The sequence below is a fragment of the Eulemur rufifrons genome, chromosome 24, assembly GCF_041146395.1.
Source record: "Eulemur rufifrons isolate Redbay chromosome 24, OSU_ERuf_1, whole genome shotgun sequence".
NCBI classification, from domain to species: Eukaryota; Metazoa; Chordata; class Mammalia; order Primates; family Lemuridae; genus Eulemur; species Eulemur rufifrons.
The window spans coordinates 8,057,733-8,081,648 of record NC_091006.1 but is presented as its reverse complement, the minus strand read 5'-3'; the positions used below and the strand labels follow the sequence as shown (position 1 = coordinate 8,081,648).

General features: G+C 52.9%; 3 protein-coding genes across 3 annotated transcripts; 2 read left to right on the top strand and 1 right to left on the bottom strand.

Annotated features, from left to right (window-relative positions):
- Positions 1 to 9,161: 9,161 nt before the first annotated feature.
- ERICH4 (glutamate rich 4) lies at positions 9,162 to 11,743 on the bottom strand. Its single transcript, XM_069457377.1, has 2 exons — positions 10,346 to 11,743; positions 9,162 to 9,685 (listed from the first exon to the last, which is right to left on the bottom strand). The coding sequence occupies exons 1-2, from the start codon at positions 10,517 to 10,519 to the stop codon at positions 9,458 to 9,460; spliced, it is 402 nt and encodes a 133-aa protein (XP_069313478.1). The 5' UTR covers positions 10,520 to 11,743; the 3' UTR covers positions 9,162 to 9,457.
- Positions 11,744 to 12,231: 488 nt separating this feature from the next.
- On the top strand, positions 12,232 to 18,006 carry DMAC2 (distal membrane arm assembly component 2). The gene is made up of 6 exons (XM_069457376.1): positions 12,232 to 12,374; positions 14,311 to 14,510; positions 16,080 to 16,160; positions 16,941 to 17,077; positions 17,197 to 17,359; positions 17,798 to 18,006. Exons 1-6 carry the CDS (start codon positions 12,357 to 12,359, stop codon positions 17,946 to 17,948), a joined length of 750 nt encoding a protein of 249 aa, XP_069313477.1. The 5' UTR covers positions 12,232 to 12,356; the 3' UTR covers positions 17,949 to 18,006.
- Positions 18,007 to 21,730: 3,724 nt separating this feature from the next.
- On the top strand, positions 21,731 to 23,746 carry B3GNT8 (UDP-GlcNAc:betaGal beta-1,3-N-acetylglucosaminyltransferase 8). Its single transcript, XM_069458081.1, has 2 exons — positions 21,731 to 21,807; positions 22,314 to 23,746. Exon 2 carries the CDS (start codon positions 22,346 to 22,348, stop codon positions 23,537 to 23,539), a length of 1,194 nt encoding a protein of 397 aa, XP_069314182.1. The 5' UTR covers positions 21,731 to 21,807; positions 22,314 to 22,345; the 3' UTR covers positions 23,540 to 23,746.
- The last annotated feature ends 170 nt before the right edge of the window (positions 23,747 to 23,916 follow it).

Sequence of the window (23,916 nt, the reverse complement as noted above, 5' to 3'; positions counted from 1 at the left end):
TATTTCTCCAGACAGGTTTTCCGTGCTTTTTGCTTTTTCTTCTTCTCACTCATGGACACCTATGATTCTTATGTTCTGTCATCTTACATACAGTCCTGTAATTCCCGATGTCTTTGTTCATTGTTCTTGATTCTGTCTTCTTCATTTTTGACTGACTTCGTTATTCCAAAAGCCTTCTCTCCGAAGGCTGAAATATTTTTTGTCAGCTTGGTCTAATCTGTTATTTCTACTTTATTTTGTACTTCCCTAACGATTCTTTCATTTCCACAAGTTCTGTTTTCCTTTAACTATCTCTTTAGTGAATTATTCACTCATGTCCTAAATATTTTTGTTGTTGTTTCTTGGTCTTGGTTTTCGAGTTCTCATCAAGCCCATTGAGCTTACCTGCGACCCATATTTTGGATTCCATATATTGACATTTCGTAAGTTTCCCTTTGGGTGGAGCCCATTTCTGGAGAGCTGCTGTGATACAACTGTGGTGTCAAAACAGGCTTTTTTATTTTCATGTCCGCAGAGTTCTTATGCTGGTTCCCTCTCATCTTGAATTTCTTCTTTCTGTGCAAAACAGATAGCTTCGTGGGACACTTACTCTCATCTGCTGGGAACTCTATTGCTCAGTCAAGACGCGGAGAGGAACGCTGCCTTTCAGTCCATGCCGGTAGGTACCTACTGTGGTGCTGCTGACAATGTGGGTCAGGTGGAACGCTCGCCCCTGGCCGGGTGTGGAAGGGCCAGTGGTGGTGGAATAGATAGGTATTCCCCAGTTCCCAGGCCGAGGGATGGCACGATTGAGTAGCACGCGGGAAGATTAACCAGGCGGAGTGTCCAGCTGTACTGTGGGCTTGTATCTCTGCTGCTCGCCTACATCCTTCGGACCCCCAATGGCTTTCACATTGCAAGCAGGTGCTGGGGGTGTTTGTGTGTCGGGCTGGGCTGGTCCCCAGAGCAGTGCTGAAAGTCCAGTAGGGCAGGAAAGGCAGGTCCCTCTCTGGGGAGGGGGGCAGCCATGGGGAGTTCACTCCTACCTGGTCCACTGGTGGCGGAGGCAGCGGTGGCTTGGCAGGGCTACTTAGGTGGCAGACAAAGGTGCCGCAGTGGTGGATCTTTGCTCCAACCGGCTCCCTGGTGGCAGCACCCACATGCAGCATTTGCTCCTCAGGTATGTGCTAGTGCCTGGCCTCCCACCTCCCTCTCTGGCCCGCCAGCAGGGATGAGGACACAGCAACAATGGCGCTGTCCCCTGGGCAGACACAGTGCTCTGGGCCTGGGCCCTCAGAATGGTGCTGGCTGCAGCACCCAGGGTTCCAAAGCCCACAGGGCCCTGCCATTGCTCCTTCTCTCTGGAGCAGTGTCTTTGCAGCTCCCTGGATCAGTCCCGACCTGTGCAGGAAGACGGGCCCTCCTGTAGCTCGGACTGCCATGTCCATGGGGGGAGTGTGGGGTCCCAGTGTTCTCTTGCCTGGCCATTCCCCACATGTGGGCACTTCCCCCGCGTAATTCCAGTGCTACCAAGCAGGTCACACTGCTCCTATCTCTTTCAGTGTGGGTGCCTCCCCTTGCTTCTCTGTTGATTACCAGTGCTCCGTCTACACGAGCCATGTAAGATGAACATGCACTGGCCACATGGCGTCCCCTCTGTCTGAGCAGCATGTGCAGGCTGCTTCTAGGCCACCCCTGGGACCTCGCTCCCGTCTCTCTCTTCTAGGCACACTCGGGAGTCCACTGAGGGCCCACCCCGACAATTAGGATAACGTCCCCATCTCAATATCCTTAATTTCGTCACATCTGCAAATTCTCTTTTGTCATAGACGGGAAGAGCCACAGGTACCTGGGATTACAATTACCGTATGGGTATATTTGGGGGTCACTACTCAGCCTACCACACCGCGTCTCTCCTGCTCGCCAGAACGTGCAGTTTCTTCCCCCCTAGGAGGGCCCAGTGTGGGGACAGCGTGTCTCAACATCCTCCCTAAGGCCGTCCTGCCTCAAAGGCCCTCACACACGGGTCCCAGCCTCCTCTGTCCGGGCTCTCCACGCCCCGTGGGGCTCCAGAGGCATTGCCGGCGCCACCTGGTGGAAGCACGCCGTCAGGGCAGGCTAGCGCCCGACACAAGTGCAGCCAAGACTGGAGTCATCTTCAAAATTTCTAACAGCCATATTGAAAATGTAAACAGAGAAAAGTGAAAATAATTTAAATGATCTGTTTTATGGAAAACAGTATATTCATCATGTGATCAAGGAAAAAAGTCAGTTATTTTACATTCTTATTTTCATACTAGGCCTTTGAAATTTTATGTGTATTTTACACTGCAGCACTTCTGAATTCAGACCAGCCACATTTCAAATGCTCAAAGGCCACACAGGTGAGTGTCTACTGTAATGGACCTCACAGTCTAGGAGTTTGGGTGGAGGAGAGAGGGGAGACTGATCTGGGAACTCTGAGAATGAGCCGAGGGGAGCGGCCCCAGACGAGGGGGAGGCCGTGCACACCTGGCCCCGGTCTGGCTGCAGTGCCAGGTTCTCTGGGTGGACGGAGGGTTGGGAGTGGCATAAATCACAGACCCCGGGGCCTCTCTCCAAACAGCCTGTTTCCCACAAGCTTTTCCAGCCTCAGCTGCTTTGTAAAACAGTCTGGTAGCACCTTAAATTGTTCAACATAGAGTTACCATATGATACAGCAGTTCTGATCCCGGATATATGCCCAGGGGAAATGAAAACACACCTCCCAAAAAAAACTTGTACATAGAAACATTATTCGCAATGGCCAAAGAGTGGAAGCAACACAAAGACCCATCACCTGGTGAATGAATACAGAATGTGGCCTATCTATACGATGGAATGTTATAGATTCCATCGGCAAGGAATGGAAAACTGTGCGTGATACAATGTAGATGAACACTGAAAACCTCATGCGAAGAAATTGCCAGATACAAAGGGTGCACAGTTCATAATTCCACATATGAAATGCCCAAAATAGGCAAAGTAGAAACCATTCTGTCCATAGGCACTGAACGTCCGTAAGTGCTCGCCAGGTTTTGGAGGGGTGGGAGAATGGATGAGGGGGTGACGGCAAGCTGTGACGGAGGACTTTCTGGGATTATGAAAATATTTAACAATTAGATAATAGTGATGGCGGCACAACCTTGTGAATATTCTTGGAGGACTGAAGAGTACATTGTATATGAGTGAACTGTATGGGTGAGTTATAACTCAATAAAGCTATCAAAATACCTTTTTAAGGCCGGGCGCAGTGGCTCACGCCTGTAATCCTAGCACTCTGGGAGGCTGAGGCGGGAGGATTGTTTGAGCTCAGGAGTTCGAGACCAGCCTGAGCAAGAGCAAGACCCCGTCTCTACTAAAAATAGAAAAAAATTATATGGTCAGCTAAAAATATATATAGAAAAAATTAGCCAGGCATGGTGGCACAAGCCTGTAGTCCCAACTACTTGGGAGGCTGAGGCAGGAGGATTGCTTGAGCCCAGGAGTTTGAGGTTGCTGTGAGCTAGGCTGACGCTACAGCACTCTAGCCCAGGAAACAGAGTGAGACTCTGTCTCAAAAAAAAAAAAAAAAAACATTTTTAACATAGTCTTTAGGCAAGGTGGGATATTACTTTCCTCTTGCTGCAGTGACAAATTACCAGGGGAAATGGGCACATCCTATCCCCATTTAATTCACCGGTCTCACATCTCCAAATCCAGATGGTTCCTGGGACTTACAACGGCTACTGCGAACATCAGCAAACACAGCTGCTGTGCCCGACGTTTTATCCTTAGCAGAGCAGGTAACAATAAATCAGCAAGTGTGTGGTGTGCAGCGTCTATTTGGCAAATGCATTCCTTTCAAAACTTACCATGTAGCAGCAACAGACTGCACGTGTGTGGGAGCAAGAACTGTCAACATTTTTCTCTCTAACTCAATATGTACATTGCTTTTATTTTATCTTTTGACACAGGATCTCACTCTGTCATCCAGGATGGAGTGCAGTGAGGCAAACATAACTCACTACGGCCTCCAACCCTTGGGTTCAACTGATGCTGTCACCTCAGCCTGCTACAGTAGCTGGGACTACGGGTGGGCACCAACAAGCTCAGCTAATTTTTTAATTTTTTGTAGAGACAAGGTCTCACTGTGTACTCAGGCTGGTCCCAAACCCCTGGTCTGAAGCCGATCTCCTGTCTCCTCCTCTCAAAGTGCTGGGATAAGAGGTATGAGTCACCTCGTCCAGTCCAGTGAATTCTTAAAGGACCTGGCCCATTTGGACACTCTGCGGAACATCATGTTGATACCTTGCATTGAAAACAGCATGAAAATCAGACCTGAAGAACAAGGAACAGCAAGTAGTCTAATACCTTACCAGGCAATAGTGCTCTGAAGGGTGGACCATGCGATGCAAACACTGATGATAGATGACGATGGCACAAGTGAAAACAGAGACATCTAGTGGTGCGGAAGACATCAGTGACAGGATGAGCTTCAGTCATCAGCAAGTTAAAGCAAAGTGTGAAATTTCCATGAAGCGTCCAACACCAGCACGAGTCATTGTGGTGTAATTTCTACTTATACATCCAGCACGGTCTCGGCACGATCACCCAGAACACTGACAAGGTAACATCGCGTGTTAGTTTTGAAAAAATAATGTCTCCTGGCAAATTTGCAGCAGCGGTGTGGATGCATTGCTAATTATAAATCCTATCAATTGTGATAACATCTGCGGAAGGAAAAAGAGATTCCGGTTTTCTTTCTCGAACTGGCCACATTCCTGGGGTATCACCCACAAGACCCAGAAAATTTCAATCAGGACACTTGCTTTGTTTCACCGAGTCCTCCGCCCCGGAAGAAATCCTTGAGGATCTGCACCCTCCGATGTCGTCCACCCGTGCACACGTCTCCGTGCTGCTGGGATCAAGCACTCCCTGGACTCCAGGATCTGGATTCGCACACACCCACACTCACATGAATCTTGAAACTCAAAAATAAAGTGAGATTTAGCTGGACTGAGGTCTCATGCTTGTTTCTGTGTCCGCTGCCTGCTCGTGCTGGGCTGAGTCTCTGGCCTGTGTTTGAGGAGAGGAGGGGTCTCAGTGTGGAGAGGGGCATGAGATGGGGGAGAAGGTCAATATGGGTCTGGGGAGCTAAGGTCTGGGGGCCTGCTGGGTGTAGGGAAAGGGGAGGATTCCGAGGGTGAAATTCCATAGTCGAGTCCTGGGGTGTTTGAGAACCTGGTGCTCAGAAAGAGAAGCTCCAGCGGGGAACAAGGACAGACCTGGGGCCCTAGGTGGGATCATCCTACGTGAGGGGAGGAACCAAATGCAGATCAGAGTGGAAATGGCCTCTTTGAAGACTGAGGTCTGACAATATATAGGGCCCCAACCAGTCTATTTGGGGGTGGGATGCCATCAAGGGACAAATTTTGCTGGTGTCACAAAAAAAGGGAAGCTCTGAAGCCAGGAAGAATTCCCTGGCAGTGTAAAAGGGGCCATGGATGGGCCTCACACACTCTGACATCTTCCGAGTCCCAGACGCCCTCGCCCTCCTCTCTGCCCGGATTCCTGGGGCTCTGCACTGTCCAGCGCTGTCCACATGTCTCCCTGGCCTCCAGGGTCTGCGTCCCCGCACACCCACACTCACCGTCGCCACACTTCTGGGCGAGGCACTTTCCAGGGTCTTCTGGGCCCTGGGGCTCCTCCCCTCCACTGCCCAGGCCCCTATTTGGCTTCTGCTGGGGTCTAACTAATTTACATTCACTAACAAGTCTCCTGGGAGTCCTCCTACAGGACAGAAAGGGAGAGTTTGCTTTTTCACAGTGCCCCCCACCCATTATTGTGATGCTCTAACTGCCCCACCCAAAGCCCTCTTTGAGATCATGCTGCTCAAATAGAGATCTCTCCCTGGTCAGAGCTGGACCCTGGAAAACACTCGCCCTCCATCTGGAAACTTCCATCCCCTGTCTCTATTCCCCACCCCAGCCTGGCCCTTCACTCCCCACACTTCCCCCAGGCCGGTGGCCAGGCCCCTCCTCTGCTCAGACACCCGCTGCTCAAACTCCCTCCCTGTCCTGAAAGACCTGCAGCCTCAGCTCCACTCCCCCCTCCCCCCATATCACTGACTTCTCCCTCCTCTTACTTGTGACTTCTTCCCTCCGTGGGATTCTCGCCTTTCTGGTAACTTCATCCCTTATGTCACGACCCATGTTGGCCCGTTTACTGGGACCCCCTGCACTAACCCTCTGGCTCCTGAGGCCCAGCAGATTTGTGTCTAGAGGTGGGCACTGAGGACAAGGGAGGGTGGGGTGGTGGGCAGAAGGGAGATGGGAGGTTGTATAAAAATTACTGTTGCCTCTGTGTCTTTTCCTGCCTGTATTAGCTTCTTATAGCTGTTGCAACGAGTTACCACAAAGTTGAGGCTGAAAACAACACAAATTGATTTTCCTATGGCTTTGGAGTCAGGAGTCTAAAGTCCAAGTGTTGGCAGGGCTGTGCTGGTCCTGGAGGCTTCGGGGAAGAGTCACGGGTTCCAGGGATAAGACACGGGTATCTTTGGGAGTCACTATCCAGCCAGCGCGCTGCCTCTCTCCTGCTCAGCAGAACTTGCAGCTTCTCCCCCGATAGGAGGGCTCAGTGTGGGAACAGCGTGTCTCGACGCCCTCTGTAAGGCCCTCCTGCTTCAAAGGGCCTCACACGGGTCCCACCCGCCTCTGTCCCGGCTCTTCCTTCCTTGGGGGCGCTGTAGAGGGGTGTTGGCGCCACCTGGTGGACACAGCGCCTCACAGCAGGTGAGCGCCCGATAGACATACACCCAAGCCAAGACCCTTATGTGATTTTTACATTTTCTGATAGCCATATTGAAAATTTTAAGAAAGAAACGGGTGAAAATAATTTCAATAATATATATTATTTAACACAATATATTGAATACGTTATCAATTAAACATGTAATTAACAAAAATGTCATGATTTCTTTTGCATTCCTTTTTTCATACCAGGGCTTTGAAATCCTGCCTGTACTTACACTTGCAGCGGCTCCTAATACAGACCAGACACATTTCAAGCGCTCAAGACCCACCCACGGTGAGTGGCTACTGCAGTGGACGGCACAGCTCTAGAAGTCTGGGGGGAAGGTGGGGCAGAGGTGGGGGCTCTGAGAAGGAGCCTGGGGGAGGCGCCCTCGAGGAGGGGATAACTGATGACGAGGGATGGCCTGGCCGTGCACACCTGGCTTTGGTCTGGCCTCACTGCCAGGTCCTCTGCCCTACAGGAGGGGTCGGGAGGCATAAATGACAGACCCAGCTGGGAGCCTCGCCCCCGGGTGGCTGATCTGAGGAAGCCCCTGCCCTTGGTGAGCCTCCCTGAAGTGTTTGTTAGATGTGGCCTCAAGGATATCGAATGCATATGAAATGCCATACCTGGCCAAGTGCATGCTTGGTAAGAATTAACTACTGTGATTTCTGTCTTTTTTTTTAGAGACATGGTCTCCCTGTCTTCCAGGCTGTAGTGCAGTGGTGCAATCATAGCTCACTGCAGCCTCGACCTCCTGGGCTCAAGTGATCCTCCCACCTCAGCCTCTCAGAGTGCTGGGTTTACAGGCGTGAGCCACAGTGCCCAGCCTGATTTCTGTCTTTTATTGCTTCCTTTATGTTCTTTCCTTGGTATACCCTGTATTTGGACAGCATCTAGCACGTAGCAAGAGCTCAGTAAATATTGTGGAATGAACGCAAAGCATAGCCCCATGGCAGGGTCCCGGGCCCTGGCCCCCAGCCTCGGAGGTACCTTACCATTCGGCTGTTATAAGTGTTGATGAGGAAATGGAGACACTGGAACCCTTGCGTGTCGCTGGAAGGAATGTAAAACGATGCAGCCTTCGTAGAAAACAGTATAATAGTTCCCCAAAATATTAAACACAAAATTATCATGTGGATTCAGCAATTCCACTTCCGGGTATATACACTAAAGAATTGAAAGTGGGGGCCGGGCGTGGTGGCTCACACCTGTAATCCTAGCACTCTGGGAGGCCAAGGCAGGTGGATCGCTCAAGGTCAGGAGTTCAAGACCAGCCTGAGCAAGAGCGAGACTCCCGTCTCTACAAAAAAATAGAAAGAAATTAACCGGACACCTAAAAATATATATAGAAAAAATTGGCTGGGCATGGTGGCGCATGCCTGTAGTCCCAGCTACTCAGGAGGCTGAGGCAGTAGGCTGGCTTAACCCCAGAAGTTTGAGGTTGCCGTGAGCTAGGCTGACGCCACGGCACTCACTCTAGCCCGGGCAACAAAGCGAGACTGTCTCAAAAAAAAAAAAAAAAAAAAGAATTGAAAGCAGGAACTTTAACAGATATTTGCACACCATGTTCCTAGCAGTGTTATTCCCAATGGACAAAAAAGATAGAAGGAACCCAAGTGTCCCTTGACAGATGAAATGGATACATACAGTGTGGCATAGCCGTGATACAGTGGAATACTATTCAGCCGTAAAAAGGGATGAAATACTGACTCGTACTACAACACAGATGAACCTTTGTTTTTTTTTTAATTTTTCTTTTTCTATGAATGGGGGTAACCTCCATTCTACAAAATAGAATGAAAGCTCCGTCCTTAGATGAACTGTGAAGACATTACGCTAAGTGAAATGCACCAGGCACAAAAGGACAAATATATAATCCCACCTATATGAGGTACCTAGAGTAGGCAGTTATATAGAAACAGAGAGTAGAACGGTGGTTGCCCGGGGCTCGGGGAGAGGGAGATGGAGTGTTATTGTTTAGCGGGTACAGACTTTCAGCTGAGAACATGGAAAGAGTCTGGAGGCGGATGGTGGCAATGGTTGCATAACAAGGTGAATGTACTTAATGCCAACAAACCATACACTTAAAAATGGTTAAAATGGTCAATTTTATGTTATGTATATTTTACGACAGGAAAAACTTACAAAATAAACAAGTGAAATTAATTTTAGTAATATTTTATTTCTATCAGTACACTCAAAATATTATTTCAACAAAGAATTAATCTCAAAAACTCCTGAGATGTTTTTATATTCTTTTTATCATAGTGAGACTTTAAAATCTGGTGTGTATTTTACACTCACAGCACATCTCAATTCAGACTCCCCCTGTTTCAATAGCCACGTGCAGCCAGTGGCTACCACACTGGACAGCATTAAGCTACAGTCTTGTCTGGAAGCATCTCCATCATGTCTGCAAAGACCCACATCTCCTCAGCAGTGCGCACAAGGTTCATCCGCAAATGCACCTGCAGCTTCTCTGCAACCTCCCACATCATCTGCAAACACACCTCCAGCTCACAGGCCAATGCCGACATCTCACTGCAGATATCTTCAGAGGAAGCACTTGCTCAAACAGCACGCTTGATTGCAAATCTGATTTGTCCTGCAAATTTCCCCCCTCTTTTGCATACATGTGCATCTCATTTGTGTATCACTCTGAAAGCACACTGGCAGAGCCTCAGATGGTCATCTCAAAGTCAGGGGGGCTTGGGGCTGGGCAGGAGGCCCCCAGGTGTTCTTCCTCCTGCTTCCTCTGGGGCTCTTCTACATCCTCCTCCTCCTCTTCCTCACAGCTCTCCTCCTCCTCTTCCAGGATGGTAACCAGATCCTCCCGAAGCGCCTTCATCTGCAGCCCCAAGCTGCACAGCTGGCCCAGCAGCTGGACATCCGCTTGGCGCAGGTTCTCCTGCCAGTAGAAAGGGTGTGTCACAGGGATGCTACCCCAGAGGGCAAGGGGTGCCTCCAGGACCTGGGTTAGAGCAGATCCCAGCTCGAATCTGGGCCTGAGACACTTGGGCAGGGTCTTCACTCTGCCCTGGGACCCTAACTGCCATCCTGCTTCTCAGAGCGTCTCTCGATCTCTACCTGTGTCTCTGTCTGTCTCTGTCTTTCCATTGTGCTGTCCCTCACTGCCTCTCTCTAAGTCTTGGTCTCTTTGTCTCTCTTAGTATGTGTCCCTCTCTTGTTATTTCTGTTTCCTCCTGTCTGTCTCTGTCCTTATGTGTTTCTATGTCTTTCCATGTCCCTGTCTCTCTGTTCTGAGTTTGTTTCCCCATTTCTCTGGGCCGGGCTTTGGCTGTCGCCATCTCTCTCTTTCTTAGATTCAGCTGGAATCTCTCTGTCTCTGTTCCTGCTCTGTTTCTGTCTCAGTCTTTCCACCTCTGTCTCTTCCTTTTGGGGTCTCTCTGTCTCTGTCTCTGTCTATCTCTGCCTCTATTTATCTCTTGCTGTCACTCAGATTCTGTCTTCTGATCTCTAGCCCTTTCTATTTTCATTCATTCATTCATTCACTCATTCTCTCTCTCTCTCTCCCCCCATCTCTTGTGCCTTCAAACCCCTCACTCACCAGCTCCTCCCAGATCCGCAGCAGACTCTCCCTGGAACCTCCAGTGTCTGCCCCTGGAGACAGGAGGGTCTGGCCAGGGCTCTCCACGGGGGAGACCCCCCTCAGGGCCTGTGGGGGTGGGCCCAGCCCCAGAGGCACCAGTCCAGCCTCCCTCAGCTGCCTCCACAGCTCCATGAGCAGTGGCTGTCAGGAACAGGAAGTAGCAAGGTCCAGGGTGACCCAGTCCCCTGGGGATCTGGGGGGAGGAGGGAATAAAGGGCAACCGGGAGGGCTGGGGCTCCTGCAGAGGCATCCCAAAGTCCATTCTTCACAGAGAATCAACTGGCCTCGTGTTCTTGGTTTTTGTTTTTCCTTCTGAAGTCTAACCTTAACTCTGCTCACAAGGACCCAAACACAGCCTCTCTTGCAGAGGTCAAACTCCACCCCTCGCTGAGCACTCCAGGGTGTCTCAGGGTCTGTTGACGCCTGGCCCCATCTGTGCTGCCCCTCCCACCTCGTCAGCCTCTCCTCAGCCTCCTCTGACCTGTGGCTTCCCAAAGCTTGGTCCTTCCTGCCCTCTCAGCTCAGGCCATCCTACACCTTCCCCACCAGTGTTGCCTGAGGGGCAGGAATGGCGTCCAGGGGCTCCAAAAGAACAATCCCTCAGCTGGAGGGCCTCAGTGTCCAGGCTGCCAGCCTATGGCTGACCAACCGATGCTGCCAACCCTGGACTTGGCTGTGGTTATTTCACTGTCAGGGAGAGCCCCGCTGTGGACAAGGTTGGGCAGCACTGCAGGCCTTCCTCTGCTTTGAACCCCTCTCTCAGGCCCAAGCTGTTAAAATTTCACGTGTATGTCACTGGCTCCCAAGTCTCTGACTACAATCTTGACCTCCCTCCTGAGCTCCAGACCTCGACTCCGCAGCCCCATCTGATGTCGCAGACATCTCAAGGTCAATATGATCAAAATGGAACTCTCAGTTAGGACCTACTCACTGGATTCATTTCCTGTTGCTGCTACAACAAATAACCACACTCCTGGTGGCTTAAATCAACACAGGTATCCTTCCTGACCTGCTGCTCTCCCAGTTTCCCCATCTCCACTATCTTTTTAGTTTTTTAAGCTGTTGACTTGACCTTCAATACAGAACCAAAATCTCGGCTGGGAGCAGTGGCTCACACCTGTAATCCTAGCACTCTGGGAGGTCGAGGTGGGAGGATTGCTTGAGCTCAGGAGTTCGAGACCAGCCTGAGCAAGAGCAAGACCCGTCTCTACTAAAAATAGAAAGAAATCAGCCAAACAACTAAAAATAGAAAAAATTAGCCAGGCATGGTGGCGTGTGCCTATAGTCCCAGCTACCCAGGAGGCTGAGGCAGGAGGATCGCTTGAGCCCAGGAGTTTGAGGTTGCTGTGAGCTAGACGCCACGGCACTCTAGCCCAGGTAAGAGAGTGAGACTCTGTCTCAAAAAAAAAAAATAAATAAATAAATAAATATCTGAGCATTTCTCATCATTTCCACCGCTCCATGCCTAATCCTGTCCCCATTCATCTCTTGCCTGGACTACTGCAGTAGCCCCTTTACTGGTCCCCTGCGTCTACCCTTGCCCTCTAAGGTACATCCTCCACCTGGCAGAAATGGTCTTCACAAAATGTAAATCAGATTTTGACTCCACACACTCGCCCTTCCCTTGCCTGACCCTGGTTTTATTAATTAAATGACACAGTTTTTCAGCCACCTTATTCCCTATTTTAAGGAGGTAGTGAGTGAGAGCTGGAGGAACAAGGAAACTCAGGGAGAATGCAACTGCAGTCTAAGGAAAGGAAGAAACTCTAGAACGAAGGACAGCCCATCCTCCCCCGGGGAAAGACTTCAGAGTCCTGTTTTAAAGCCTATGGCGCTCTGAGTAACCCCCAAACCCGAGAAGAGTTAAAACGTGCGTGCTCCTTTAAGAGGAGAGTTAGAAGACGGTGGGCCGTGGCCACAAGAGAAGGCGTTCGCGATCGGCCGTTTCCGGTGACGCAACCCTAGCAATATGGCGGCGCCCAGGACGGTAGGTGACCGGAGCTCTTGGAGTCCCCCAGATTGAAGTTCTCTCTGCAGCCGTTGCCCTCAGGGCCTCTGCGGACGGCCACGAGAGCAAAGGGCCTTGAGGCAGCAGGAGCTTCTTCCGCTGAGCTCCGCCCTGGCAGTGTAGACCTATGGCTACGGAGGGCTGGGAAGGATCCGAGGGGATCGCGGGCGTTGGAAGAGCTTCAGCGGGCGATAAGGGGCGGGGACTTGGCGGAGAGAATCCTATGGGGATGAGAGAGCACGTTTCGAAGAGTGGCGCGTCTAGCCAATCAGAGGAAGGGATACGACGGCGCGCACGGGGAGCCAATGGGCAGGCGAGGGTGGGACCTAGCGGAGAAGAAGATTTGGAAGGCATTGGCCGAGAATCTGAGATTCAATCCTAGGGTAGAAGATAAATGTAAGGGAAATGCCTGGCAGTTTAAGGAATTTTTATAAAAAACCAAACGTATGATGGAGGTTGGGGGTGAGCAATAGGTGAATTTGGTTATTCTAAGGGAAGGATCTGGAAGAAAATAAGGAATGAATTTGCTATATTTCGATAAGAGGATTTAGGTAGGCCGGGCGCGGTGGCTCACGCCTGTAATCCTAGCACTCTGGGAGGCCGAGGCGGGCGGATCGTTTGAGCTCAGGAATTCGAGACCAACCTGAGCAAGAGCGAGACCCGTCTCTACTAAAAATAGAAAGAAATTAGTTGGACAACTAAAAATATATAGAAAAACTTAGCCGGGCATGGTGGCGCATGCTTGTAGTCCCAGCTACTTGGGAGGCTGAGGCAGGAGGATCACTTGAGCCCAGGAGTTTGAGGATGCTGTGAGCTAGGCTGACGCCGCGGCACTCTAGCCCAGGCAACAGAGTGAGACTCTGTCTCAAAAAAAAAAAAAAAAAGAGGATTTAGGTAGAATTGGGCAAAATCAAGGAATATAAATTTAGTGAAAATTAAAGAAAGGTTTAGTGCTTAAGAATTTTGAAAGAAAATAAGAGTTTGGGCAAAATTATCAAGAGATTTGGGAAACAGAATTTGGTTCAAGCAAGAGAAATTGGAGCAGATTAAGAGGCGACCTTGAAAGTGAAATTGAACCGGCCGTGCAGCCAGAAAGTCTTCTGTTTAGGCTTATCTGACCTATTCAGTTATACTTTTAATGACCTTTTGTGCATCTGTTTTTGGGGGGAGTTTTTTGGGTTGTTGTTGTTTTTGAGACATTGTCTCACTCTGTTGCCTGGGCTAGAGTGCTGTGGCATTAGCCTAGCTCACAGCAACCTCAAACTCCTGGGCTCAAGTGATCCTCCTGCCTCAGCCTCCCGAGTAGCTGGGATTACAGGCATAAGCCACTATGCCCAGCTAATTTTTTCTATATATATTTTTAGTTGTCCAGCTAATTTCTTTCTATTTTTCTAGTAGAGACAGGGTCTCGCTCTTGCTCAGGCTGGTCTCAAACTCCTGACCTTGAGCTATCCTTCTGCCTCGCCCTCTCAGAGTGCTAGGATTACAGGCGTGATCCACCACACCCAGCCTGAGCGTGGTCTTAATGGTAAATTCTCTGCATGGTTTGGAAAGAAATTAAGATTATATTTGGGGGAAAGAAATAAATCATTCAGGAAGACCCTGGGAGAAGAATTGGGTAAAATTAAGGGGTGAATTTGTGGGAAGTAAAAAGTCAGATAATGGAGGTTTTGAGAAACCTCCTTAGGTTTGGGGGAAAATTTAGGAAAATCAACAATATTTGGCTAAATCAAGGAGAGAATTCAGGGCTGATTAAGGGGAAGAACTTGAGAACAACATGGAGAAATTTCTGGAACCCCTAAGAATTTGGAAGTTCTGAAAGGAGAACTTAGAGAAACTCAGGAAGCAGAGGGGTTGAGGTTTATGCAGCAAGAATTGGGGGATCCAAGCTCAGCTCCTCCTTTCCTCTCCCCAGCCCCAGTCCCTGCGCCTGGTGGCAGCCATATGGAATGGGAGTAGCAGGGGCATCCACGGCCCGGGTGGGGCAGCGACTCCAGAGGGCAGTCAGAAGGGAAAAACACTGCTCCAGTTCCTGTCTGACCGCTTCTATGATGTGGAGTTTATGAGACAGTACTTCCTCCAAAGGCAGATGTTGAAAGTGCACCAGAAAAATCGGTGAGAACCCCTAGCCTGCAAGACCTTGTGGAGACCCACTGCTCAGGCTTCACCAGTCAAAGCCCAGGGCCTGCCCTTACCATTCCCTGGTGGCACCTTGGCTTCCAATGCCAGCCTTGCTGACTCTTGCAGCTTCCTCTCCAGCCGATGCCCTCTCAAGAACTCCAGTTCATATAAACAACTTGCTACCCACCAGCTCCACTTGAGGTATAGCTAGCATCTCAATCCTAACATGGCTAAAACCAAACCCTCATTTCTCCCTAAAAAAAATCTGCTCACCCCTAAGCCTTCCCTATCCCACTAACCAGTAACGCTGCCCACCCAGTTGTTCAAGCCAAATTTTGAGGGGTCATCCCTGATTGCTCTCTCTGCCCTCCACTCCCGGTCCATCAATAAAATACTAGACTATCCCAAATTTAACCAGTTCTTACTGCCTCCACTCTTAGTAGCTTGGTACACCCCTTTGTTTTATGGTTGGATTACTGCAGTCATCTCCTAACTGGTTACTGTTCACCCCATATACTGCATTGTGGTCCACAAAGCAGTTAAAGGACTCCTTAAAAAGTAAAATAGATAACATTGCCACCCTGCTTAAAACCCTCAAGTGGTTTCCAATTGCACCGACAGTAAAAGCCAGTCTCCAAGCAAGGCCTAAAACTTGTCCCCTACTGAGCTTTGAGACCCCCTACCAGGAACTCCCCTCACCCTCAACATAGCATCCTTATTGCTGTTTGCTCAGCATCTTATTGCTGTTTGCTCAGCCATCGTAATTCTAGCCTTCGAGCCTTTGCACTCTGTTCCTTCTCGCCACTCAAGTCTCTGATCAAATGTCACCTCCCTGCCAGGTACGAGCTGTAATCCCAGCTACTCAGGAGGCTGAAGCGGGAAGATCCCTTGAAGCTAGGAGTTTGAGACCAGCTTGGGCAACATAGCAAGCCCCTGTCTCTAAAAAAAATTTTTTTTGATTAGCCAGGCATGGTGGTGTGTGCCTGTAGTCCCCAGCTACTCAGGAGGCTGACTCAGGAGGATCCCTTGAGCCCAGGTACTCGTGACCAGTTCATGTCACCTCCAAGACACATTTCTTAACACCCAAACTGAATTAGCTTCTGCCATCCCCACCCCTGAGCCAAGCCACTCCCACTCAGCCCCTCTGCTTTATTTTATCACGGAATTGATATTCTCTGCAGTTTGCCACTGTTTCCTGGCTTGTGGTCTGTCTCCCTCTGTAAAATAGCTTGACAACGGCAGGGATGTTCTCTGCCTTGGTCACCATCGTACCCCCCTAGTGCCCAGCACTTAATAGGCACAATAAATATTTGCAGCCTGTGAGGCAGAAGGATCGCGTTAAGCCCAGGAGTTTGAGGTTGCTGTGAGCTTGACGCCACGGCACTCTAGCCAGGGCAACAGAGCGATACTCTATCTCTAAAAAAAAATAAAATAAATAATAAAAAAAAATATTGGCAGCCTGACTCTGTCTGCCTGGCGCTGTGGACTCTGACCCTCTAAGCAGTGTTGGGGAGGGGGGTGGCGCTCCCCAGGCCTCATCCTTAGCTGCCATTTTCTCCTCAGATCCTTTGCCCACCTCGTGGAGAACTATGGCCCGGATGCCGCAGGTGCCTATTTCATCCTGAAGCAGGGAGGCTCGGTCAAGTATGACGGCTAAGGGGTTGGGGGAGGTGGGCGGGCATCTCTCGCACCCAGCCTCTGCAGTCAGACAGGCTTCACTGTGAGTCCCCTAGTCTCTGCCACCTACTGGCTATGTGGCTTGGGACTTATTCTTGAGCTTCAGTTTTGTCATCCGTGAAATGGGATGGTGCTCATATCTAACCCGCATGGTTTGCTGTAAAGACTGAATGGGATTTTGCAATCTCAACATTTGCAACAAGGCCTGGCACAGTATATGTGCTCAATGTTCCTTTTTCTTTCTTTCATCCTTTCCCCCCTCCTTTCTCCTTCTTCCTTTTCTCCTCCTCCCTTTGTTTTTTATTTTTTTTTCTTCTTTTTTGAAAAACACAATTCACATAGACTTCATCTACCCCTCATCTTTTTTTCAATTAAAACTTCACTGGGTTTGAGCGCTTCCTCCAGCACCTTCCTTAGAAACAGTGTACATGTTTGAAAATATCCCTTACTTTTGCCCATCTACAGGGATTCTTGCATTCTTGATTCTTTGCTCTTACTTTGTCAGCACTATCTCTGACCTTTGTTCTCTGGGTATGTAAAATTGGCAAAACATTCCATCTTTGTTGGGACTGTCACAGGATCCAGTAAGGCCACCCATGTAGAGCAGTTAGTACAGGCCCTGATATATAGGAAGCAGACCAGACACTGTACGATAATTTTATTATATGAGGCTGGGGAGAATTCTCAGAGGCTGGAGCCTGGGAAGAATGGGGCACTCCGCTGACACCCCCTCTTTTCCTTTTGCAGATTTCAGAACAAGGAATGGATCAGGCCAAATGAGCGCAGCCATTTCAGTCTTGAGTTCTTGAAGTTCCAGGGGGTACCTGTGGAGGCCGTGGACGCCAGCGGCTGTGCCATCAACTACGAGGGCCTGGACAATCTCTGTGAGTGGGGTACGGTGGGGTGGGCGGGGTGGGATGGAGATGGCACAGGCCTGTGCGTGCTCCCTTTGGCGGTGGGCTCCACAGGGCTCTTGGTGCCATCCTGCCCTCTCCCCCTGCAGTGCTCCTGAAGGAGCTCCAGTCCTTGTCGCTGCAGCACTGCCCCCACGTGGACGACTGGTGTCTCAGCCGCCTTCACCCACTGGCCAGCTCACTGCAGGAGCTCTCGCTGGCCGGTTGCCCCCACGTCTCCGAACGGGGCCTCGCCTGCCTCCACCACCTCCAGTAAGACCTCAGCCCAGGCCGCCCCGTGCCAGGGCACCTCCCACACAACACAGACGCAGGAGAGAAATTGGGGGTGGGGGGCGGGTGCTGTAGGGCAGTTTCCCACGGCCCCGCCTCCATCAAAACCTAGAGCGTTCGTGGTGGGTAAGCACAGGGGAGCAGTTGCACTGAGTCTCTGGGAGAATGAAATGACTCTGGGGTTTCTTCCTTTATTTTGATGAAATGCCATGATATTTACACTGTTGCAGAACAGTGGGAGCAGGGGTGCGTATCTGCAGTTAACACGGTGGATTTCACGTGCTTGGACAGCTATAAAGATTTGCTTTTATTTTAGGGAGCTAGGGCTGAATTGGGGCCAATCGCCTCCACTCCCCGCCACCCACCAGACACACAAATGCTATCCTTACACTGGCTTCCTGCCCTTCTTGCCCCCTTCAGGAACCTCCGCAGACTGGACATCTCAGATCTCCCTGCTGTGTCCATCCCAGGCCTCACGCAGATCTTGATGGAGGAGATGCTGCCCAACTGCGAGGTTCTGGGAGCCGGCTGGGCCCAGGGCCTGAAGGTGGAGCTGGAGGAACGGCCTTAGGACAGAGCCAGCCCCGTCCACGCGTGGCCCTCGGCCTCCTCCCAACTCCAGTGGGATCTCAGGGTGGCGCGTGGAATGTCTCATCGCTCACCACACTTCTGGCTTCCAGTTGGGTTCAACGTGGGAGTGGGGGTGTGGCACTGGCAGATCAGAGGGAAGGAGAGCGTGAAGGAGGGGTATTTATTCCCGGCTGTCCCTGGCTGAAGGTCACAGCTCCTGTCATCCTGTCAGGCGGCCCTTTCCACACACCTCTCCTTCCGCTGCCTCCTCAGGCCTGGGGAGGTGGAGGCTCGGGCTTCGGTAGCCCCAGGAAGCTGCGCTCATCTTCGTGGTTCCCCACACTTGGCCCACACCTTGTCAAGAGACTCTTCTCAAATCGTCCTCATTTGTGTGTGCTGCCATTTCTTGCAGGGGCCTTGACCGATAGAGGGTGGTGCCCCTGGCACTTTACAGGGACGTTTCTTCCCTGTGTAGGACTGCCCTCGCTGTAGGAGGTACAGCGTCCTTGGCCCACACTCACTGGAGGCCAGTGGCACCCCGCATCCCATGGAGCTGCCGGTTATTGGTCCATTGACTTTCGGCTCCAAATTCAACTTTTTTGTCTGCTCTGTGAAAATGGATCTGGGCCTTTGAAATACACTTTTCCTTTGCTAACTAGCATGCCAGGCTTTGTCAGTAGCAGGCACTCTAGAGACACTGCAGGAGGAAAGGGATTTCCTTCCTGGTTCCTGTTGGGTGTGCTCGTGTCTGGGTGCTGCGGGGCGAGTCTGGGTGCTGCGGGGCGTCTGGCTTCCCCAGCACCCAGCTCCTGCAGTGCCGGACGCTCAGCAGCTGCCCCGGGCACCCTCTACCCCCGAGTGGTTCCACGGGGGGTACAGTGCCTCCACTGAGGCGCCTTTCTGTGAGCAACTGGCCCCAGCACCCCAGTTGGATTTCCAGTCAATTCAGAGGCATTTTTGCCAGTAAATCCCTATTATTCCAATTAAAGTCAATAATTTATATTAAACTTTCCCTGTTAAAGTTACTCTGGTTTTTCTCTCCTGATTGGACCCAGTGGACACAGAATTGCTACCTGGAGTGTCCCAGGAAATAGGCTCAAAAGATGGGATTCAGGGGTAGGTTTGGTTGTGCCTTTGGGCTTGTACACAGTGCTGAGCTCTTGCTGATGGGAAAGAGGGTACTAGAAACCCACAGCATGCAGTGGTATCGCGATCCCGCTACCACCTGTGGTTGACCACGATGAGGGGCCGACTGAAGCATGAACCCTGGGAGCGCCTGCGGCTGCCGTGCTTCACAGCTGTGGCATTAGCGACAATTCTAAAGACCAGGGTGTTGGGTGGATCCTTTGGGGTGCCCTTGAGCACTTACAAATAGACAGTGTCAAGCGTCTGTTAACTGACCTCAAGTCACAGTCTGAACCAGAGAGCTTCCACGAGAGCCCCAAAAGCTTTTACATCTCTGGAAGGGAGTCATCTAGTTGGACGCAGAGTAAACAGAATGTTGAACCTCTAAGTCACTCTGAGCCTCCCTTACCAGTGTCTGAGGAACCTACCAGCTTCCTGTGCTTGGAAACTGTGATGACCACACCAGGGTCAGATGCCTTGAAGGAGGGTGTCCGTTCTTAGGATTCACCACAAGTGTCCCCTGCTGCCCCTAGACCCAGAAATAACTGGGGTCAATCTCAGCTTGCCCCAGGGGCACAGGTGCCCACTAGGACTCAGGAGGGAGCAGCTTATACACTAAAAGAATGACAAGACTTTGCAAATACATGTATGGTCAGAAACCTGGGAAGTGTGTGCAGAAGCCGATCTTAGGTTCTTAGACCAATAAGGGTGGATATAACACTAGCTCACGCCAAATTTACTGGCATGAGTGCACTTACTAGAGGTTCCAGATTTAATGGGTTACCTTGTGCAGCTGGAAGTGGCTCTCATAGCTTCCTCGGTTGGCTGACCAGAACTTGGACCCAATAGTGGCCTACAGTTACTGAGGCCGAGACCAGAACGACCTGACATGGATGAGGGGAGGAATCCAAAGGCTTAGGGAGACAGAAATGTTGCGTTTGGCCGGCGCATTCACCCCCAGCTATATCCCCTAGGAAGGCAGCTCTTACCAGCGTTATGCCAATTTTCCCCTGTTCCAATTGCTGTGTGATTTCTCTCTCCTGATTGGACACGGACTGATGCACAAAGCAAACAGGACTGTATACAAAGACTTCCCAACTCCCCCCCCAGGAGGGGCGGTGCTGCCCCTGCTGAAGAATCTCTACACCCCTTGGTGGAAGCTAAGTGAGCCAGGAGAGCTGTGGGGGTGGGGGGCTCCTACAGCAAGGGACCCCCTCCCAGCCCTGGGGTGAGGTGGGCTGGCAAACTCCCTCAGAGTGTTCAGGCCCCTGCCCCCAGCCCCGCTGTCGTTTCCCACTCTAGCTGTTATTCCATTGGCGTTCACCACTTCCCCCCACTCTTCCTCCAGCTGTTCCCACGGGCTCCATTATTCAAACCGGGGGGAGGAAGTCAGGCTGGACAGATAAAAAACTGCCACTGGCAGTGTGGGTTCCTAAGATGATCTGGAGAGTCCCTCCCCAAACCAGGGTGGAGTGAGGCCAGGCTTAGTGGGGGGCCATTAGTCCCACCCCAGGTCCTGGGAGGTCCCCAGACAGCTGATGCAGCCCCAACAGCTGAGGCCTCTGGGGGATAGGGATGTAAACAGTCAGACACCCGCTCGGGTCCCAGGAGGGCCGGATGTGAGTGTTCCTGGAGTCACAGTACAGCCTGGGGAGGGGCTGGGCCCCAGGGAGAGGCTGGCTCCAGGGCTAGCGGCAGGCGGAGGGGTGGGAGCAGATTCCCACCCTGCTGGGCAGGCAGCCCAGGCTCCAAAGGGGATGGAGGAGGTGCAGGGTCAGCTTAGGCCGGGGCTCCCTGTTGCCCCACCCCTCACGCGCTGTTGCCTTGTGGCTCAGCTTCCCCTTCAATCTTTTCCTGCATGTTCCTGCTCCCTAGCTCCCGTCACCTCTTCCAGGGTCTGGCCGTGTGTTCTGAGTCCCTCCCTCTGCCCTCCACCTGCCTCTCTAAACCTCGCCTCCCCAAGCACCCCATGGGGCCTCCTGGTAGCTCTTGATCTTTCTTACCGTCTCCATCTTGCTCCTCTCCCTCTCCCCAGCTCCCTCCATCTCCTGTCTCACCGGCTCTGCCTCTCCTCTCTGTGCTGCCAGCCTGAGGTCTCCTGGCTGTCTTCCCTCTCCAGGATGTCTCAGTCTCTCCTCCTCCTCACCAGCCCCCTTCCCCACCCGCACCGGGACTCTGGGCAGCGACAGCAGACATCCCTATCTCAGGCGGCCGTCCGTCCCCACTCAGCACATTCACCGTCCCCCGCCACCACCTCCCTGCGGGGCCCGGCGCCAGCCCTTCGGCCTCTGTGGGGCTCGGCCTCCCCTGGTCACTCTGACACTCCCTGCCCAGGCCCAGCCCCGGCCTCCCCCTCCCTTGGACTCGCTCCCCAGGCCCCGATTCTCCCCTCCCAGGCCTCGCGGTTCCCGTCTGTCTCTGTGGCCTCCGCCTGCACCTTTCCCGCTGTCTCACCAGAAAACCAGCCCTAACACGCCAGAGCCCCATCTCCCAGGTCGGCCTCCTGCCCTCCTCCCTCCTTCCCTCCTGCCTCAGCCCCGCCCCGGCCCCTCCCGGCCCCTGGGGCCCTCCCTGCTCCCGCTCCGCTCCCCTCCCCGGCCCTCTGGATGGGCTGGGCTGGGCCGGGCGGATAGAACGCACTGCCGCCGCACGGGCAAGGGCAGCACGGAGGGAGCTGAGGGAGGCCCTGACCAGAGGCCCGGCGGTGCCGGAGCTGGTGGGAGTCGGACCCAAAGGTAAAGCGGAGCCAGATCCGGGGCTCCCCAGCCCCTGGAGTGGGGATCCTGGTGGGAGGTAGGCTGGGTTTCTAAGAAGGTGGAAGGAACTAAGCCCAGCGAGCTAGGAATCAAGGGATCCTAGTTTCCTAGTGAGAAGGATGAATGAAGGGACAGGGGGAGGAAACAGGAAGGTGCAGGGGTCCTGGTGGCCTAGACCCTGGGGTGGAGCCCTCCTGGGCTTCTAGGAAGAGGCAGACCTGGGCTTCTCCGAAGGTGGAGTTGGACTGAGTCAAAACAACGGGCGCTGGAACGGGACTGGAATCGGGGATTCTGAGGTCTAGGGATAGGGAAAGTCCTCGTGTCGGAGGAGCTTTTTAGGGTCTGGGACTGAGAGAAGCCATCACAAGGGTTGGCAGGGACTGTGGGAGATGTGAGGCTGTTTGCCTGGGGCCTGGCGGGGCCCTCTCTGGAGGCCATCCCCGCACCCCAAAGGCCTCAGTGGCTCCCTTGTGGCTCCCTTGTAGCTCCGGTGGCTGCCCTGTCCCCGGGCCGGGTCATGCGCTGCCCGAAGTGCCTTCTCTGCCTGTCAGCACTGCTCACGCTGCTGGGCCTCAAGGTGTACATCGAGTGGACATCCGAGTCCCGGCTCAGCAAGGCCTACCCTGGACCCCGGGGCACCTTGCCAGGCCCCACGACGGCCAACCCTGAGCCCACCCTGCCCACCAACCTCTCGGCCCGCCTAGGCCAGACTGGCCCACTGCCCTTGGCTTACTGGAACCAGCAGCAGTGGCGGCTGGGGACCCTGCCCAGTGGGGACAGCACTGAGGCAGGGGGCTGCCAGGCTTGGGGGGCTGCTGCCGCTGCTGAGATCCCTGACTTTGCCACCTACCCTGAGGACCTCCGCCGCTTCTTGCTGTCAGCAGCCTGCCGGAGCTTCCCACAGTGGCTGCCCAGAGCTGGTGGTGGCCAAGTGGCCAGCTGCTCGGATACCGACGTCCCCTACCTGCTGTTGGCTGTCAAGTCAGAACCAAGTCGCTTTGCGGAACGACAGGCTGTGAGGCAGACATGGGGCAGTCCAGCTCCTGGGATCCGGCTGCTCTTCCTGCTGGGGTCCCCCGTGGGTGAGGCTGGGCCTGATCTAAGCTCACTGGTGGCCTGGGAGAGCCATCGCTACAGTGACCTGCTGCTCTGGGACTTCCTTGACGTCCCTTTCAACCGGACGCTCAAAGACCTGCTGCTGCTGGCCTGGCTGGGCCACCACTGCCCTGATGTGACTTTTGTCCTGCAAGTTCAAGACGACGCTTTCGTGCACACCCCGGCCCTGCTGGATCACCTGCAGGCCCTGCCACCCACCTGGGCCCGGAGCCTCTACCTGGGTGAGGTCTTTAACCAGGCCACACCCCTCCGGAAGGCTGGAGGACCCTTCTATGTGCCTGAGTCCTTCTTCGAAGGTGGCTACCCGGCCTACGCAAGTGGAGGTGGCTATGTCATCGCGGGGCGCCTGGCACCCTGGCTCCTACAGGCCGCAGCCCGTGTGGCGCCCTTCCCCTTCGACGATGTCTACACCGGCCTCTGCTTCCGTGCCCTGGGGCTGGTGCCCCGGGCCCACCCAGGCTTCCTCACGGACTGGCCGGCAGACCGCACTACGAACCGCTGCACTGTCCGAAACCTGCTGCTGGTGCGGCCCCTCGGCCCCCAGGACAGCATTCGGCTCTGGAAACAACTGCGGGACCCACGGCATCAGTGCTGAGCCTCCATGGGGGGGACGGGGACGGGGAGGACTGACCTGGCCTGGGCCTCTTGCTCAGCCCCTCTCCCAGGCCTTGATGTGAAGGAGGGGCGCCTAGAACCCAGACTGTTTGAGCCACTCCTGGGCCTTCCTGGCCAAGCAGGATGGGGCCACAGACAGTTTCTGTCCACTTTTTGTTTTCTGAAAAACATGCACTCCCCACTCTGAGGCCTGGAGTTGTGTTCGCGTCTGTGGGGCCCCAAGTGGTATAGCCCAGAGCTCAGCCACACCCTGTCCTGCACACTAGACGCTCCCCCCATGCTGGGCAGTGCTGGCTCTGATGAGCCTCGTGGTCCCTTTGCTGGACACCAGGCTTGCCCCACTCTGAGGGACAGCAG